We start from the raw sequence: 17,295 nt of genomic DNA on the forward strand, positions 1-17,295 counted from the left end.
CGACGGTGAGCACGAGCGGCAGCGCGTGGTGCACGTGGCGCGGGCTCAGCACCTGCAGCATGGGCGTGGCCAGGCGCAGCAGCGTGGCCTGCAGGTCGTAGGCGTGGCCGGCGGGCGCGTCGCGCCGCCACACGCCGCACACCACGCGCAGGGCCGCCAGCGCGCCGTTCGCGCCGCGCGCACACACCACGCGGGACACCACCGAGTGCAGCGCGGACGCCGCGCCAGCACCTGCGCCGATCATGGCGCCACCCTGCACAAACATCCCACGTTATTGAATGCTTACGACACGAAAGACAACGCATACATAACGATAGCTACGAACCAAGTAAGGTTCAGAAGATGAGACCGCTCCGTCCGTGTTGACGTTCATGGTAATAAACTTAACGATGGCCGGGACGAAATGCTCGCACTCCAGTATGACGCGACCCATAGTCTGAGTGCTGCTACCTTCCGTCTGAAAACGAAAAAAACACGTTATAAATCTAAATTTTAACACTCTCAATAAATACATCGAAATACAAAAATATATACCTGCAATGGCAAGCTGGCGATCCACGCCAAAGCTTGCATCGATAGCACCCAACATCTTAGCGATATATTTTCCAAACTGTAACAAAACAAATAATTAAGATATAGATTAAACTCATTTTTTTACATTCCGATTTCCAAATAATATTATTCGAAACATAATTCATTAAAAAACTTAAATTATTAATAAAGAAGTTTGAATACTAACGTGCAAAGTGAATGTAATAGCGCGTTGACGGTATCAGAGGCGAGACGGATACGCGGTGTATCAGCGGGCACGGCTAGTGTAGCCAGTGACCACGCACCGCCACTGCCCCACGCAGATCCGTTCAGCGTCAACCACAGGGAAATCACGTTCTCCATAAACGTGCAGTCCAACTGAAAAGTGTAAATACAGTTTAGTATTTAAGACCAAATTATTTTCTATTCTAAGCGTTTGCTCGAAGAGTTTATTTTATTATATTAAAGTGTTTAATCATCAAAGACATAAATTCTTTTAGTTGGTTCTAAATAGGCGAAACAGCAATATGTTGCCGTTTTAAGACTTGAGTGTATTTCACGTACCTGGTAGTGGAACTCGAGCGCGAGGTGTCGGAACACATCATAGAGCGTGTGCGTGAGCGGCGGATGGTGACGCTGTTGCTGTGGCGGCGACTGTGGCGACAGTGGGGCGGCAGCCGGAGGTGATGTAGGCGCCGGCGTGGCTCGTGGTGCTGGCTGCGGGGGTGGAGCGCGGACTGCGGCTGCTAGCGCGCCCGCAGTACGCAGTAGAGCGCGGCGAGCGTGCGCCTCGCCCGCGCCGCCGCAACCACCTCCACCTGCTTCAGCTCGCGCGTCCGTGCACACCGACACGTTGCTGCAACAACAGATATTGTTACAATATATGATACGCGATTTCCTTTGTCGGACTGAACAGTATTCGCAATCCATCATAATGACTTGAGACGCATGTAAATAACCTAAATTCTTGGAACATATGAACGTAGAAATTTGATTTAAGTGCACTTTCAATTTCTCCACAACATATTTTTCCAGTCCACAATGCTTAAGTATCAGATTTGTTTTGTATTGAATTTGATTGAGATATTTCTAGATTTGATTGTTTCTTTGTTATTTACACAGGAATATATTATTTACAAGTTTAATTTACCTGGTGCTATTGTCGACGACGACCTTGGACCTGCCAGTCTCCTTCTTAACGGCATCAATAAAGTACTGTTCCAGTTTCTCCTCCGAGGATTCAGAGTCATCGGACTCCGCCACTTGAGTAAGTTGCTCCTCCACGTCTAAATCTTTATCAAAGAAAACATAATTTATTAAATTTGACTATTATTTTTTAAGAATCATAAGCATAATATAAAAAACTATATAAAATAAGCCTGACAAGTAAAGCTTAACATTAATTAACGATATAAATGGACACTCGTTCAAGATGCACGTACGTATCCGCATACAACGTGCAACCACTTAGCTCATTAGACAAATTCTATTAAGTAATTATAAGGTAAAAGCTTCTCAGTGCTTATATTACGCTCATTTGGGTAACGTGGACTGCAGGGTGTAAAAAAACGTGTAAATACGTAACTACAACAAAAAGCGTGCCGCATATACAGCCGAATAAATGATTCAGTGAAATAAAATATCCGTCTTAACAAGCAAAACATTCAAAGGAGTGGGTTTTCAAATTGTTATAATAAACGTGTGTCAGCGCAATAAACACGCTATTATATATTCCCATGTGATAACGCACAAAATTGAGATGTACGCGTAAATTCGTGCCCCTTGTACCAACCAATTTTGTTTTTTATAAACAATCGTTGCATTCAACATTTATTTGCAATAAAATAAAGTAGAAGCGCAAAGTACTGTAAATGTTTGTTACGATAGTGTTCGGTGAGACTCGTGCTACACGAACACTGGCTACAGATCAGTGCAAACCGAACTAAGCTCACAACAGATAGACATTTAGCCGCAGGAGCCTCGCGCACTTGTGGCCGCGAACACCACTTGAAGCTGACTCTAATAAACTGAACAAACTTCTAGGCTACAACCTACTCAATCCAGCAAGAGCCTTATATAAACTGTAATACTCTTTAAAACACACCGAAGTAGTTTGAAGAAATCATTTACCGACACTTTGTTTCAGACCAGTTAACTGTGAAGATTAAAAATTATCAAGTTATTGAATCGACATACAAGTTGCCTGTTCTAGACGTTTGTGAAATAAATATTCATGTACACAGTACAGCAAATTTTAAGAGTAACTCTTGCCAGGTGACTATAGATACAAGTTTGTACAGTTTAATTAGGTGGTGCAGCTACGGGCGGTAGTCGCGACGCGGAGTGCGCAAGGACCCTTACTCTATGTACTGCTTACTTGTTAAATTGAGACCTGCTGGCAATATTTTATGCTGGCTGGCAAAGTTGACACCCGTCGCCAGAGCAAAACTATCCGCTAACAGATCTGCAATGACAACAACACAGCAGGTCAATTCTGCTAACTTTTGTATTCTACCAAACTAATTTATTGTTTAATTACGATTTGAAAGGCAGTCGAATGTCCAAATTAGTGATTTTAAATTGTATTCTGAAGGTATATCCAAACAGTTTGAATGACTGAATGATGGTCAGTTTGAGCTGGCTGTGAACCTGTAAACATGCGGTTTTCACTGATGTGTAGGAAACGAGTAAGCATACGTTTAAAATGATATCCATACACTAGTAAATGGTTAATTTGGTAGTAAGAGTACTAGATTAACCCCCATGCTTGATGGAATCTTTCACCAAATTGTATAGAAAACCTGTGTTAAATTTTGTAATGGTGACTTCGTAGTATCCATTTAAGAAACTATACGAATGACAGCCCGACCGCTGAGACAAAAATTTTGCTTATCGTACACAAAAGTGACGTGCGAATAAAGCAAAATTTTCTGTTAGAAAGACCGGCGTAGACTTCACATACATTAGGCCCATAAAATAATCTAAGTTAGTACAATACGTCAATTCCCAATACATACAAGGCCAGATTCACTATGATCAAAGTATCATGCATTTTTGTAATACAATTAGTTATCTCTTTTCTTTTTCTTCCCTCTCCCTTCTGCGCCGAATCTTATTTATAACAACCCTAGATACTCTTTTAAAAAATCCGTGAAAAGATTTAATTTGAAGATGCATTCTATCTACTCTTTCACCTCTGACCTGAGGTCTTATAAAAATTCCGTTTCGTATACAAGACCGTTTCCTTTACCTCTCAGACCTTGAAAAACAATCGAAACATTTTTGTGTCAAACATTGTCTTCAAAACGTTTCACAGGAATAATGTGCCGTAACAGAACATAGACAGAACAGTGTTGTATGAGTATTAAAATAACCGTGAAACCATGAAAGTGTTAGAACCTACGATAGGAAGCGTGCGTGGCTATTGTTCTTACGTTTTTTGTTTTTATAGCAATCAATTTAAGAAGAATAGTGTAGACTGTAGGCTTATAGTATGTATAGGTATACAGAAGTATAGAACAGCGAGAAATAGAGTTCAAAATGCAATAATAATCATAATGTCTTAGCTTCATACATCTGAGATTGTTTCCCTGTAATATTTTTTTGTGTTTATGATAATAAATCAACGGTCGCTACATCATCGAGAGGAACTCGGGCCCATTGGCTTCTTGCTGTGTTTTAGCCACGCTAACCACAGTGCAATCAATTAAACATTTCGCGATAATTTTTAACAGTACATTTTGAGAAATTGGGACTCCAAAGTATCGTTTAAGAATGCGATGTTTCGCTGCTGTAAGGAATTGCTGCGGCTGCCACCTATAGTATCCGCACGCTTCCTATACTCGTTGGACTGCCATTAGGCAGTCCAACGAGTGTTGTGATGTGACCTTACAAATAAAACGTATGATGGGTCTGTCTTAAAACAAAATACTAAATTAGTAAATCAAAATGTTGAATAACTACTTCGTCAATAATTCTAACCACAGCAAAGAAAAAAGTTAGATATTTAGCTTTCATAATAGTCGCAAGTATTATTGAAACAGGTATGATAGCAACATTTTCTGAAACGATTTTAAACGGTAAAAAATTTACAAATGTCAATTTTTCAAAAAGGTGCTAATATAAAGTATAATTTATAATGACAAAGTAGTTATCCAGTATGTTAGTTGTAATAAAGGCGTGCACTGACCAGCGACGGTGGGCCCCTTGAACTTGCGCGGCGCCTTGCCGAACACGTTGGGCCCGGCGGCCGTGTGCACGCGGATGACGCGCGACGAGCCCGCGCCGCACCACGACTCCTCGTTCGGAGGACTCGACGGGGATTCACCACTCTCGTATTCCACTAAGTCCTGGGAGAAGTAAATGGGTTTCATTGACCAGGGCTTGAATAGTCATTATACTCGGTCCGTTATAAACGTGCGAACTAAGTAATGTCATTTTACCGAAGTCTCTCGCTCGCACTTACACATTGTCACATTCATTTAATTCTTTTGATTATGACGTAGTTCGCACTTTTGTAACGGCCTGATTATAGTACTTGTAATATCATTGAGCCTGCTATTTTAATATTACTGCTACAGATATTCAGTGTATTGATTTCAAATTCTGAGATAAATGTAAGTATACAAAATAATCTTTGAGTTGCAAAACCTGTCAATGACTATTAGTTTTATAAGCAAGAAAAATATCTTATCGTTTAAAGTGAAATGTAGACAGTCAGCTGAAATGTCAAATTGCAAGAGTAACTTACTTGAAGCAAAGTTGTAAGTGCATGTCGGGGCCACGGCGGCAGAGTGACGGCGAGCCGGGCGAGTCCGAGAATGCACGACGGATCCAGGAGACTAGCGCCACCAGACAATGCGCATAGACGTCCGACAACCTATACACAGAATACATCAACATCGTTCAATATTATAGGATTTGTTAAGAATAACTTTAAGACTAATTAATTAAGGATACAAATATCAAAACGGTTATAAATATCAAGAACTACTGTTTTAGCGTTTTGCATAATGCGGGATAATGCGAGGCAATATCAGCACTCAATTTTTATTTTAAAAAGATTAGACTTAGTTATCGCTTCGTGAAGCTGGTCCTTAGGTTTGTACACAAGACTTTGGATGTTGTATGTTAGTAGGTTACCTTTGCAGCGAGCATGAGCGCGTCAGCTCGCGCTGCGGTATCGGCGGCCAGCATGTGTGCTACCAGCGCGGCCGCCAAGCGAGCTGCCAGGGCCGGCGCTAGTGGTCTTCGCGCGGGGCCCGTTGATGTGGTGCCCCCGCACGGGCCAGCGCCGCGTCCAGAGCTGCGCTTGCCCACCATGGCCATACGCGCCTTCAGACTTAGACGGGCGCGCTGTTGGGACAAATAGATACACATTACTACCTTAGATATTAACCTCTTTCGATTTGTTAGTTTCAAGCGTTGTCACATAAAATACATATACATATTATCAACAACGCTGACTAATCTTGTCTTGAATAAAAAAAGTTAATAAAAACTCTGGCATGAGCTCAAAATATAGTCTTATTGTCAATAATTTATTTACCTGTTGGTCTTCAAGAGCTACTTGTATGCCTCGCCTGGCGGCCTCGAGCTCTTGCATCTGGTGCAGTAGTTTCTTGTGAAGCTTGCGCCGGTGCAGCTTGCACTCGGCGGTGCGCGGGGAGCCCGCCTCCGCGGTCACGCCGGGGCACGTCCCGCCTGGACGACCGCCTGTCACCCAGTCCCATCTGCAGACACAAAATATTAGTGAACAAAACAGTTCGAATGAGTAAATAATTTATACCAAAATAATAAATGTGTACAATAAATGCTAGAAACAAAAACGTTACGAGATCTTATAAGACTGCAGAGTGGATAATATGAACGGATACAAGCGCTAAGTTAAGCGCATAACACTGGCATATCAGAACACATTTTTGAATATAGTTACATAGAAGTTAAAGGAATCTTTACATGATATATCGCGGAATCATTATAAAACAATGTTACAAGTGCATTAAATAGTGTGTATGTGTTACCTGGCGTGTCGCTCGGAGTGTGCGGCGACGGCGTCGAGCACGGCGGCCAGCGCCGTGAGCGTGGCGGCCGTGACGGCGGGCTGCGGCCGCGCCGCGCGGACCAGCTCCAGCGCGCGGGACGCCAGCGCCGGCGCCACGCCCGCGCTGCTGCTGCCGTGCGAGAACAGGCTCTTGCGGCACATGTAGATTATCAGCACCAGGCATCTGCAAATAAACATTAATGTTACTGAGTTGTTATAGACAACACTTACTCGCAATCTAGTGCTTAGATTACAATTAAACAAAGGTCACGTCTGTGAACAGTACAAGTCAAATAATTTTGTGTCTGAATATAGCTGCGAGAAAATAAAATCAACTTCTATAAAAAGCAGTTTAGTTGCCAAAATGAATGAATGGTATTAGAACAATCTAAAATGTTAGGGCTCATGTTTAATCAGTAACTAGAGTATAAGCGTAGTGGTGGTTACCGGTCGAGCGCGGTGGGCGGCGCGTCGTAGTGCGCGAAGGCGGCGGTGAGCGTGTCGGCCAGGTGCTCGCCCCACCACGGCGCCGCGCCCGCCGCGCGCGCCAGCAGCGTGGCCAGCGCCGCGGCCGCGCGCCCGCCCAGCTCCCACACGCCCGGCAGCACCGCGCCGCACCACTCCTGCGTCACGCACGCGTATTGCTGCAACGAACCAATAACGTTATTGTATCTATACGTTATAATAATATGTACCTAGTGGAGCTTTGCATCCTTTTTATAGACGAAAGGAAAACTTTAAATTAGTCTTTAACTAAAAATACATAGGTTATTGACATATTATGCCCGAGAAATATATTGTACTAGCTGCTGACCCGCGCAACTTCGCTTGCGTCATTTAAGATAATCATAATTTTCCCCGTTTTTGTAACATTTTTCACTGTTACTCTGCTCCTATTGGTCGTAGCGTGATGATATATAGCCTATAGCCTTCCTCAATAAATGGGCTATCTAACACTGAAATAATTTTTCAAATCGGACCAATAGTTCCCGAGATTAGCGCGTTCAAACAAACAAACAAACTCTTCAGCTTTATAATATTAGTATAGACTAGCTGACCCGCGCAACTTCGCTTGCGTCACATAATAGAGAATGGGTGAAATTTTTCCTCGTTTTTGTAACATTTTTAACTGGTATTCTGCTCCTATTGGTCGTGGCGTGATGATATATAGCCTATAGCCTTCCTCGATAAATGTGCTATCTAACAGTGAAATAATTTTTCAAATCGGACTGGTAGTTCCTGAGATTAGCGCGTTCAAACAAACAAACAAACAAACTCTTCAGCTTTATAATATTGGTATAGATTACATTCTTATTGAATCAATAGTAAATTTGAGAAGATCACTGACAAACATTTATCTTAAGATTTCCTTTCGAAGCCAAATCTTATTGTAAAGAAATAAACAATTATACAATACTCACAATATCCCCCATTTGGAAGTAGAAATACAGAAGCATATCAACAATATTTTCACTGATAACACGCAGTTTATCCGTAGAAGCGGCTTCGAGTAGCGCGTCGGAGGATAGTTCACCGGTCTCAATAAGATTGGGTATGTTAGCGCCTTCGTTACTATTCTGTAACTTGTTCACGATGTTGTTGCACGTGTGTAGTTGTTGCTGTAGTTCTATGCACTCCTGGTAGGCTGCTACTACTTTGTTGTCAGTCTCTGTCGTGATGTTGAGGTAGGACATCATGTGGGCCGCGTTACCGTTGTGAAGTTCCAAGTATGGGTTTAGGAAGTCCATTAGTTTGCCGGTCGCCAATCTGTGGTAATAATAAGGAACCGTTTATTTGCTGAGTTTAAACAATTTTTATAAAAGGTGTTGCAGAACGTGCTGTGCTGCTGAAGAAGGCAAAAGAGGCCAACTAGCTTTATATACACTATCTTAATTCGGCTGCTTATGTATAGTTCGGAGTTAGAGGTAAATTTAAGGTTGTGTTAAATTAAGGTTATTTTGATGACGGTTTATCTAAGAATTATGTTTTAAATAATACACACCCTTAATATTACAAATAAAATTAAATAAGTAATGTTTCTCATTTGATAAGATTAAAGTACTTGCCTGAACCGGCACGTCAAATCTTGGTGCAACGCATTGAGCGCATTGAGCGACGCCTGCACGTTAGCAATCTCGGCGATCTCACCGTAGAACCAGCCTAGCGGGATCTTGCACTTCATTGCCGACATGCCGTAACGGCCTATTGTAGTTATCTGAAAGTAAAATATTCATAAATATCCACGGATATGCAGTAAATTAACATAAGATCACTCATACTACATGAGGTTTAAAAGTGAAAATAAAGTGCTTAATAGTTACCTTCATATATCGGCAAAGTGGTGGCGGTTGTATGTCAGTGACGACAAGGTGCTTAGTAGCGATGTCGGTGGCGAACGCGAGCTTCACGCAGTCCGTCTCCTCGCCAGTCACCCAGATGTCGATGCATAGCGTCACCAAGTCCGAGCACGATGGAATTATCTACGGGAATTATATTGACGTTATTGTACGAACCATAGCGGTATGATAATCGGTAAGGAACATCTTTGAGTCAATCTCGTAGAACTACTGCCGATTTTAACCAACTTATGTTAAGTCTTTGATCACAAAATTACTAATTTAACTTACTCTCATAAAGAATAAAGTTAAAAAACAAATCTTCAGTTACCAACTTTATCACGACTACAGAATGAGACAAAAACGATTACAGAATGAAAGCTATTTATAAGATGCAATACTCACCACATCAGTAAGACGCACGGTGTGTCCGAAGTCGAGCACGATGTACCGCCGCGCGCCGGAGTGCATACGTTCCACCACGAGCGTGTGTTGCGGCGGACGCGTCACCAGGTGCGCCCACGGGATACCGCACTGCTCTTGTTCCTAACACAAGAAACATAAATGACATACAAATTGTGTGTTTTTAAGTACCAAATGAGACATGAAGTAAAAATAAAGTTTGTTTGTGCATTGTTGACCAACTAATCTTTATATCCTAGCAAGAAATGATATCAAAAGTACCTCAAAAGCAGTTATCTTATAAATTAAAATTAATCGTCTAATTTGTTGCTAAGCGGGCAACGGCAAAGCTCAAGAACCGCTTAACCAAATGCACTTTACTGTTTTTGTAAAATAGTCTTAAAGACACGAGAAAGGTTTTTATAGAGAGAAACAACAAAATGCAAAGAACATTCGTGAGCGGGGTAGCGCGGGTCACTAGTAAATAATAAAAGTTTCTTTATGCTGCATTCCCAAGTTGTAATGTTTACAAAATATTAAAACATTTTAATTTTAAAACTTAGTTCAAAATCTAAACTAATTTATAAAATAAAAGTAGCTTAGTATATGGTTGTTACCTTGAATGCCTTCTCTTCATTAAAGTCAACTTTCTCTTGCGAGTCACAGTCCATGAGCGAGCTCTCGACGTCTTCCAGCGAGTCAGGGTCCTGCGACGTCTGCTTCATCTGGCCTTCCTTCACCACCGACCACAACTGTAGGAACGCCGTCTTTTATATCATTAATACATCCGTAACATTTGCGGATACGAGTTATTTTACTATTCAGATTATATCAAACTTAATAGCAGTAAAACATACGCAAAATTTCTGATATATTTTGCTATACTCCTTTATTAGGCTTTTTAGGAGTAGACTAGAAAAAAAACAAAATTTTTCTATACGTACCATATTCGGAGGAGTCACGAATATCAAAAATCGAATTAAGACGCGGTTATTCTAAATTTCTACAGAGTTCGCTTCATTTCGAATATCGGGAGAGAAACGGATAAAACGACACAGAAAACAGATGGATAAAATATCTTTTAATTATAATGAATAAGCTTAGCCGGAGAGACTAATATGTGGATTTTTTTTACATATTTAGATATCAACGTTTATTAATTTAGGTAAAAGGATTAAATGTGGAATAAGATTAACTTAACCTACATAAAGTATTTAAGCAAGTTACCTGTGCCGGGTCGCCGGGTCCGCCGCCGGGCAGGGAACTAACGACGGCCGAGTGCATCCTCGCACCGCTCGACTCAAGCTTAGTGCCGTCTGAGGCGACGTGGCACGTCACGTGCAGAGGCATCGCCTCGCTCAGACCCGCGCTGAACACGCCCACGCCGTTGTTCTGAGCCCACCAGGCAGTTGATGTTGAAGCGGTCTTTGAATCTGTGGAATTATTCAGAGTAAGAAAGAATGATTGAACAATACGTTTTCACCAACACATTTTCGGAGAGAGTAGGGGCAGATATCTTGAGTATTAAGTTGCCTATAGAACCACTTAGCATATGAAATACTACCAGAATACAATTAAAAATGATATTGAGAATCATAACATTTGGATGACATGACAGTTACTCAACGCAGTACATTCCATCTTAAGAATTTGCAGGATGTTTAATGAACAATTTTTTAATTTCTTCTCCATCCATCTTTGAAAGGGAGTTCACTTAATATGTTTATTGTATTTTCACAAATTCGACTTACCCATATCTAGTGGTAAATTGAGCAGATCTTTCAGTTGGTAGTCTGGCTTCACGGTAGGTGGCGTGCTAGTGTCTCCGGCCAGGACGCTGGCGTAAGTGACCGGTGTGGAGGAACCACGCCCCAACTCGGGCACGTCCACCGAGAATATCGTTCGTTCCAGCGGCAAACCGTATAGGCCGAACCTAAAAACAATGGAAACATTAATAAATTAACATTTTTATGCTGTTGTTAAATAATAATTTAATATTGTGAAAATATACATCACGCATTATGAACCAAAAGATGACACTGTTGGACATAAGCAACATGCATTCGATATTGCAAGGTTTAAGTATATAAAGTACAGAATGTTAATATAATAAAAAGTGGTACACAGCGAAACGCTTTAACGGGAATTGGGATCATAAAATATGTGGCAGAATTTGATCAACTAACAGCCATAAAAACTGTAATAATAGATTTTATGACATGTATGTGTACCTGGATTTGAGCAATGAATGATAAACGACAGGTCTGTCCCGCAGGCAGGCGGCGCAGCGCTGCAGCAGCTGTAGGCAGGCCTGCACGAGCTGCGGCGCCTGGTCGCGGCCCACGGCGTGCTGCGCCAGCGCCGCCAGCCAGCGCAGCGCGCCCGCCGACACCGCCGCGCCCACCAGCGGCATGCACTCGATCACCGCCGCCGACAGCCGCGCCTCGAACGTTGACTTCCACGGCTTTGGCAGCTGCTTCGAGCCTCTGTATCAAAAAATACATTAGTAATATTAGTACGATTTATAGCACAGTAACCACAGATGGCTTTATTAGCTTTTCCAAATTATCGAGTTTTGGGATTTGTTTACATAAGTAGTATCGACGAAACAGAAGAACATGTATGACTCGACTCGAACAGAACATAACTGCGTTTTGTGGGTAGAATATGAGAATCTTATTACCGACAAGGAGCATGGTTACTAAATACAAACAAAATACAAAGACATAAAATTGTTAATTTTACTCACTCGCTAATGATTAGTAGAATCTTGACGCATTTCTTGGCTACGCTCCTGTTGGCGCACAGTATACAGTTCTTGATCAGCGCGTCAGTGTGCTTCTCAATGATCTTCACACACTCCAGCTGCTGAGTCTCCACCGTCTTGTCTTTGCCTTTCTCGGTCTTCGCCAGGCGCATTCTTTGCAGCCTGATCGACACCACCCATATCAGTAAGTCCATAGCTAAATTCCTCTTCTCACCGTCCGCACTACTAATAGAAATTTCACATAAACTATTCAAAAAGCTATTGGATTCCAACATAGCTATCCGTTGCTGCCTCTCCATCGGCACATCAGTGTGCGGGCTGGAGCGAACTGTCAATGAAATCTGGTGTAACCAGTCGCAACCAATAAAACCAGTTTTCTTAGCACTGCCATTCGTGGCATTGCTACCACTATTACCGCCATTGTTACTACTATTACCGTTGTTAGTACTACTTTCTCCCGTTTTGTTAGGTCCTTTGACCATGTCCTTAGCGGGATCAAACAGTGTCTTGATGTGGATCAAAAACGTTCTGCCTCTAGCTCGGTACAAGCGAGGACTAGTCAATATCAAAGTACCCGACTGTTGCGTGAGGTCGAGCCCCGACGACAACAACAATGGTCCCGCTAGTATCTCAGCGTTGTGAGCTTGTAAGTACTCCTCACTGTTGGCGGGATTATCTGCATTCGCCATGTCTGCGTCGATGACCGGGAAATGTATCGGAGAGTCAGATCTATGACCGAAAGATGCGTCTTTCTTGTACCCGATGCCGTGCAAGTTCTGTTTCAACAGCGTTACTAATATTATTGGCAAATTAGCTGAGCAAGCCGAGTGAAGAGTGAAGCCAAATTCTATGTGAGCGAGCGACACGCTATACGGCAGAGTCAATTCCAGGACGTGTTCGTCCCACGTCGAGGAGGTGTTCTGTAACCTCCATGTCCTATTATTCTGGTGGTCGGATCGTGACCGCTGAGCGGGCGACAGTTCGCACCAAAAGCCGGGCACGACTGCGCTGTAAGGCACTGTTGTGTTAGTACCGTAATACCCAGTTAAAGATATCAAAGTCTCTAAGTCTGACAAGTCTAATTCAGTCTTATTGGCTATGATGACGGGCGCCGGCGTAGGGCCGCACACCTCGTCCCGCGCCGGCCGCTGCAGCATGTCGAAGTCTATGTTAGCGAACTCGTCCTCGTCAATATCACCCGTCGAATCTTTCTCCCCATTGTTCAGCGCGTAGAAATAAATCATTCCATGTTTAGTGGAAACGCTAAGGCGCTCTACCGATGCGCAGAATACTACAGAAGTGAACTGCCCCTTAGGCACTCGCTTCTCGGACAACGTCTTGAAATCTGGTAAGGAATACAATCTCAGACTGCCGTCAACTGCGACAGCCGCGAAGGAATACTGGTCATGTTTATCAGCTGGCAACAAGCACAGGTCAACGGGACTCTCGTTGAATGGTAATTCTTTGAAGGAAACTGGCACGTCGTCTAGCGTGTATATCGATGTCTTGTTGTTGATCTTATACAATAAGAAGTAAGCTTTAGCATCAGATTCAGTTTTATCACTCGGTTCAGCGACCTCGTCCACTTCCATCTTGGTGTCACCATCATTGTCCGTGTCCTCCTCCACCTTCACCTTCTCAGGCTCGATACACGATATAACCACGAGGAGATGCTCCTTGTCCTCCGTCGGTAACAAATGCGTGATCTTAGACTCGTCTTTCAAGTTCAGTTTGGCTGGAAGACTTAAGCATTGTATCGCTATGCCCTGTGAGACGGCCTCCTCCTGCGGCGGATCGCTATCGAAGCCGTCGTTATTACTATTGGTAACTGCAGTCTGTGTTCCCACTTTACTTCCTCCAAACGTGGTAACTTTCACCTTCTCAGTACCGTCTCCACCTTCGTACCACTTCAAGTCAGAGATCTCTAAGGGTCCGTTCATATTAAGATAATGTGTTATTGGATCTGCTTGCTGCAGTGCGTCAGTCTGATCGGCTAACTTAGTCCCCACGGATTCTAGATTCGCGTTCTTAGTCCAACTCTTTAGCTGTGAGATCTTGCCTACGAAGTCTAACATAGTAGCCTGGCTAGCTTCCTGTAGTTCCGGTAACAGAGCGGCGGGGGGAGGCGGCGGCATCACTTTGTAATGTTTAGTCAATATTATTTTCTTGGGCTCCCATATTTTGCAGTCCTCCTTACTGGAGGATGCGTTGAGGTTAATGACATTACTTATCTGTTCATCTATTAAGCTATTTGTGCATTGCGGAAGCTCGGTCTCCTCGTCGGAGTATTGGAAATAGATTTCGTCGTATATATTAGCGTCATCGGGCCTGGTCAAGGCGCAGACTTTCTTACTGCCGCCCGGTTTCGAGTTGCCACTACTGTTGGACGTGTGCACTACTGTGGTTATAGAGCCGGCTAAGGAGCTGTGTATATCGTACGTTAGTAAGAAAAGCATTTTATTTGTGGTGAGGTTGTTTTTAGCTTCGTTCTGGTCGTTCATTGCCTGAACGCTTTCTGTATCGGCCCCGGAGTCGAAGAGCGCTTTACTGGAGTCTTCTTTGATGGGTTGGTCTGGGTTCGTGCTGTTGGTCCTAGTGATGATGACGGCGCAAATGAGCGCGGGTTTGGTTTTGTTTGGATGCGTTTCTTTCTCGGTGTTCTCTGTGCTCTGTGAGGGTTGTGGGTAGACCTCCTTCTGCGTCATGCCGACGAACGCCATCGCTGTGAGTTCAACACCGTAGGTAGCTGGGAAAAAACGATAACAATTAATTTAATATACTACTGCTACACACACAAAAAACACTATCTGACTATCATGATAATACTTACAGGTATCTTTCTCCAAACTCGCCGACCAGACTTTATTACTATCAGTTGCTAGTAGCCCGCTGAATATAGAGTCGTAGGGAGAGAGGTGAATGAACTTGACGAGCTTGAGTCCGCAGTCGAAGCGCCAGATGTTGACCTTGCCCTCAGGAGTGCCGGTCGCGATCAAGTCACCCGTGTTGCCTTTGGACACCACCGTCACGTTCGGACTAGGGACTGCACACGCTGTTGCGTTTGTTACCTGATGAATAGAAAGTGATTTTAGTTTGGTGCTATTATTATCTCGTTTTATTTTATTAGTCAATCTAATTTACATTATGTATTTCCTTCCCTATATGGTTAGTTGAAATTCAAACTCAAAACAGATACTAATGCACTCATCACACAATATACGTCCTGAGTCGGATTCGATCCCACCAGACGGTCATTGTGGCTAGACGATCAAATTAAACACTGCGTCAAAGAATTGACAAAATATGATCCAAAGATTATCTCTAAACTTAGTTCAGTAAGATTTGATTGAGATAAAAGGTTGTGCAGTCATGACAACTACAAAAATAAACATATTTAAATATAGGTACTGACCGATATGGGCACGTTATGTGTGTACTCGCCGCGTACGAAGGGACAGTTGGGCGAATGTCGCTCGTGCTCCACCCAGGGTTCGTCAGACTTCTCCCAACACACGAGGCATACGAGGCAGGTGAAGCACATGGCGCGGTCGTCACCACTCGGCGACGGCTGGTGGTAGAACCCCGCTTGGGCCATACGAGCTGGTAGCGCCCATCTATAGCAATAACACAAATGTAAAACTCGAGTATCGCTAATTTAATCTAATGCAGGTATCCAAATAATCTGCGTGCACGAGCACGGTTTGTACACGTAGGTACACCGGCCACTGTGACATCACGCGTAGGTACAACGACCCCTGCACGTGCCTACGCCGATACAGTCGCTAAGAAAACACCTGCAGCGCAGACAAAGCGACAAATTATAAAAGGGGTTAAACAGAAGAGCTGCCTATCCACCCAGAAGGACAACACAGAGCAACCGAAGGAACAGGCCGACAAGGATGGCTTCATCATGGTACAGAAGAAGAAAAAGAAGCCGAGCCAGAACAAGTGCGGCACTGGACCGACCGGACCGAATTTCTTGCTGCGTCCCGCTGTACCAGTGACGCCGCTGTACGTGTCCAGACTGCATTACTCTACAAAGGTTGAAGAGATTGTAGAGTACATACAGACGAAAACGAAGTGGACTTTGAGAGTTCAGAGGTTGGAATCACGTCACAATGTGGGTTTTAATGCCTTCGTGGTGAGAGTGCCAACTGAGCATCTCACAAAGTTCATGGAGCCAGAATTTTGGCCGAAAGGTGTTGTTTTCCGGCGATTCCGTGGCCGGATACCCGATACTGCGCGATACACGACGCCGACGCTGCACAATAGTAGTAATCGTGTATAATTATAAGTTATATTAATTATGTATGTATTAGTTTATTTATATTTTTAATTTGTAATTTGTTTATTGTATTTTCTATGGGCCTCAGTTGCCTGAAATAAATGAATAAATAAATAAAAAAAAAAAAATAAAAAAAAAATAAATTGCTATACACTATGATGTGGGTGTACAGGTTTTTTAGAATTCATAAAAGTTGTTATAAAGCAACCAATTTGCAGAGTTCAAATCAAAAAGGTCTTTTATTTTAAGTAAGTTTTTGTTAGCCTAGCTTTTGGACCAGAGATAGTTCCAAGTATCTGATATAGAAGTGTCAGATCTTGACAAATTGTTGATGCAATTTATTCCGAAAACTTAGTTTTGGCCACGCTTTGTCCACACTTATCAGAAAAGGGTATATTTAAATATTGCTTCACAATACACAATAAAAGGCCCAATAAGTCGAACTTACTTGTAGTCCATATGAGGCCACCGCTTGAAGGTCTCCTTCCTCTCAGCCTCGCTGTACATGAGCGGCCTGGTCTCCTCGTCGCGCGAGCACGGCACCAGCTCATTGGCGCGCTGCCCGACCGCCGACGCGATGGCCAGCGCTGGGATCCGCCGGTTCTGGCCCTTCAGCTCCTGGACCACGCCGGTAGTCACCAGCCGGAGGGTGGATTGTGGTAGGCAGACTGTTACTGTGCTCCACTGTAGGCAAATAACATGTTTAATTAATAAAAGCTAGCTTTTGCCCGCGAATTCATCTGCGTGGTTAGTGACTTGGGACAGAATTTTCATTTTTCCTTTCTTTATCCTCTTGGGAGTAGAATTGCTCGAAATCCTTTCTTAGCAGCCTTCCCAAATTTCAGCCCGATCCGTCTAGTGGTTTGGGTTGTGCGTTGATAGATTACTATGTCAGTCAGTCAGTCACCTTTGAGCTACATATATTTAGCTA

General features: G+C 43.2%; 1 protein-coding gene across 7 annotated transcripts in view; it reads right to left on the reverse strand.

Moving 5' to 3' along the window:
• Nucleotides 1–17,295, reverse strand: part of Bruce (BIR repeat containing ubiquitin-conjugating enzyme) — a 43,697-nt gene that overhangs the window by 13,583 nt on the left and 12,819 nt on the right. For 3 of the 7 annotated variants that reach the window (XM_076127025.1, XM_076127027.1, XM_076127023.1), the window contains exons 4-28: nucleotides 16,813–17,048; nucleotides 15,492–15,693; nucleotides 14,910–15,147; nucleotides 12,062–14,825; nucleotides 11,544–11,798; nucleotides 11,064–11,245; nucleotides 10,540–10,745; nucleotides 9,930–10,064; nucleotides 9,316–9,456; nucleotides 8,896–9,054; nucleotides 8,641–8,789; nucleotides 7,996–8,341; nucleotides 7,022–7,218; nucleotides 6,555–6,758; nucleotides 6,080–6,263; nucleotides 5,674–5,886; nucleotides 5,282–5,410; nucleotides 4,721–4,880; nucleotides 2,909–2,995; nucleotides 1,682–1,823; nucleotides 1,096–1,387; nucleotides 740–909; nucleotides 535–610; nucleotides 326–457; nucleotides 1–253 (exon numbers count right to left, since the gene is read on the reverse strand). In XM_076127025.1, coding sequence (XP_075983140.1) covers nucleotides 1–253; nucleotides 326–457; nucleotides 535–610; nucleotides 740–909; nucleotides 1,096–1,387; nucleotides 1,682–1,823; nucleotides 2,909–2,995; nucleotides 4,721–4,880; nucleotides 5,282–5,410; nucleotides 5,674–5,886; nucleotides 6,080–6,263; nucleotides 6,555–6,758; nucleotides 7,022–7,218; nucleotides 7,996–8,341; nucleotides 8,641–8,789; nucleotides 8,896–9,054; nucleotides 9,316–9,456; nucleotides 9,930–10,064; nucleotides 10,540–10,745; nucleotides 11,064–11,245; nucleotides 11,544–11,798; nucleotides 12,062–14,825; nucleotides 14,910–15,147; nucleotides 15,492–15,693; nucleotides 16,813–17,048 — 7,252 coding nt within the window. Of the gene's footprint in view, nucleotides 254–325; nucleotides 458–534; nucleotides 611–739; nucleotides 910–1,095; nucleotides 1,388–1,681; nucleotides 1,824–2,908; nucleotides 2,996–4,720; nucleotides 4,881–5,281; nucleotides 5,411–5,673; nucleotides 5,887–6,079; nucleotides 6,264–6,554; nucleotides 6,759–7,021; nucleotides 7,219–7,995; nucleotides 8,342–8,640; nucleotides 8,790–8,895; nucleotides 9,055–9,315; nucleotides 9,457–9,929; nucleotides 10,080–10,539; nucleotides 10,746–11,063; nucleotides 11,246–11,543; nucleotides 11,799–12,061; nucleotides 14,826–14,909; nucleotides 15,148–15,491; nucleotides 15,694–16,812; nucleotides 17,049–17,295 lie in introns of all 7 variants that reach the window. The other 4 variants (XM_076127022.1, XM_076127020.1, XM_076127021.1 and 1 more) reach the window with 2 other exon arrangements.

The sequence above is a fragment of the Anticarsia gemmatalis genome, chromosome 19, assembly GCF_050436995.1.
Source record: "Anticarsia gemmatalis isolate Benzon Research Colony breed Stoneville strain chromosome 19, ilAntGemm2 primary, whole genome shotgun sequence".
Lineage (NCBI taxonomy): Eukaryota > Metazoa > Arthropoda > Insecta > Lepidoptera > Erebidae > Anticarsia > Anticarsia gemmatalis.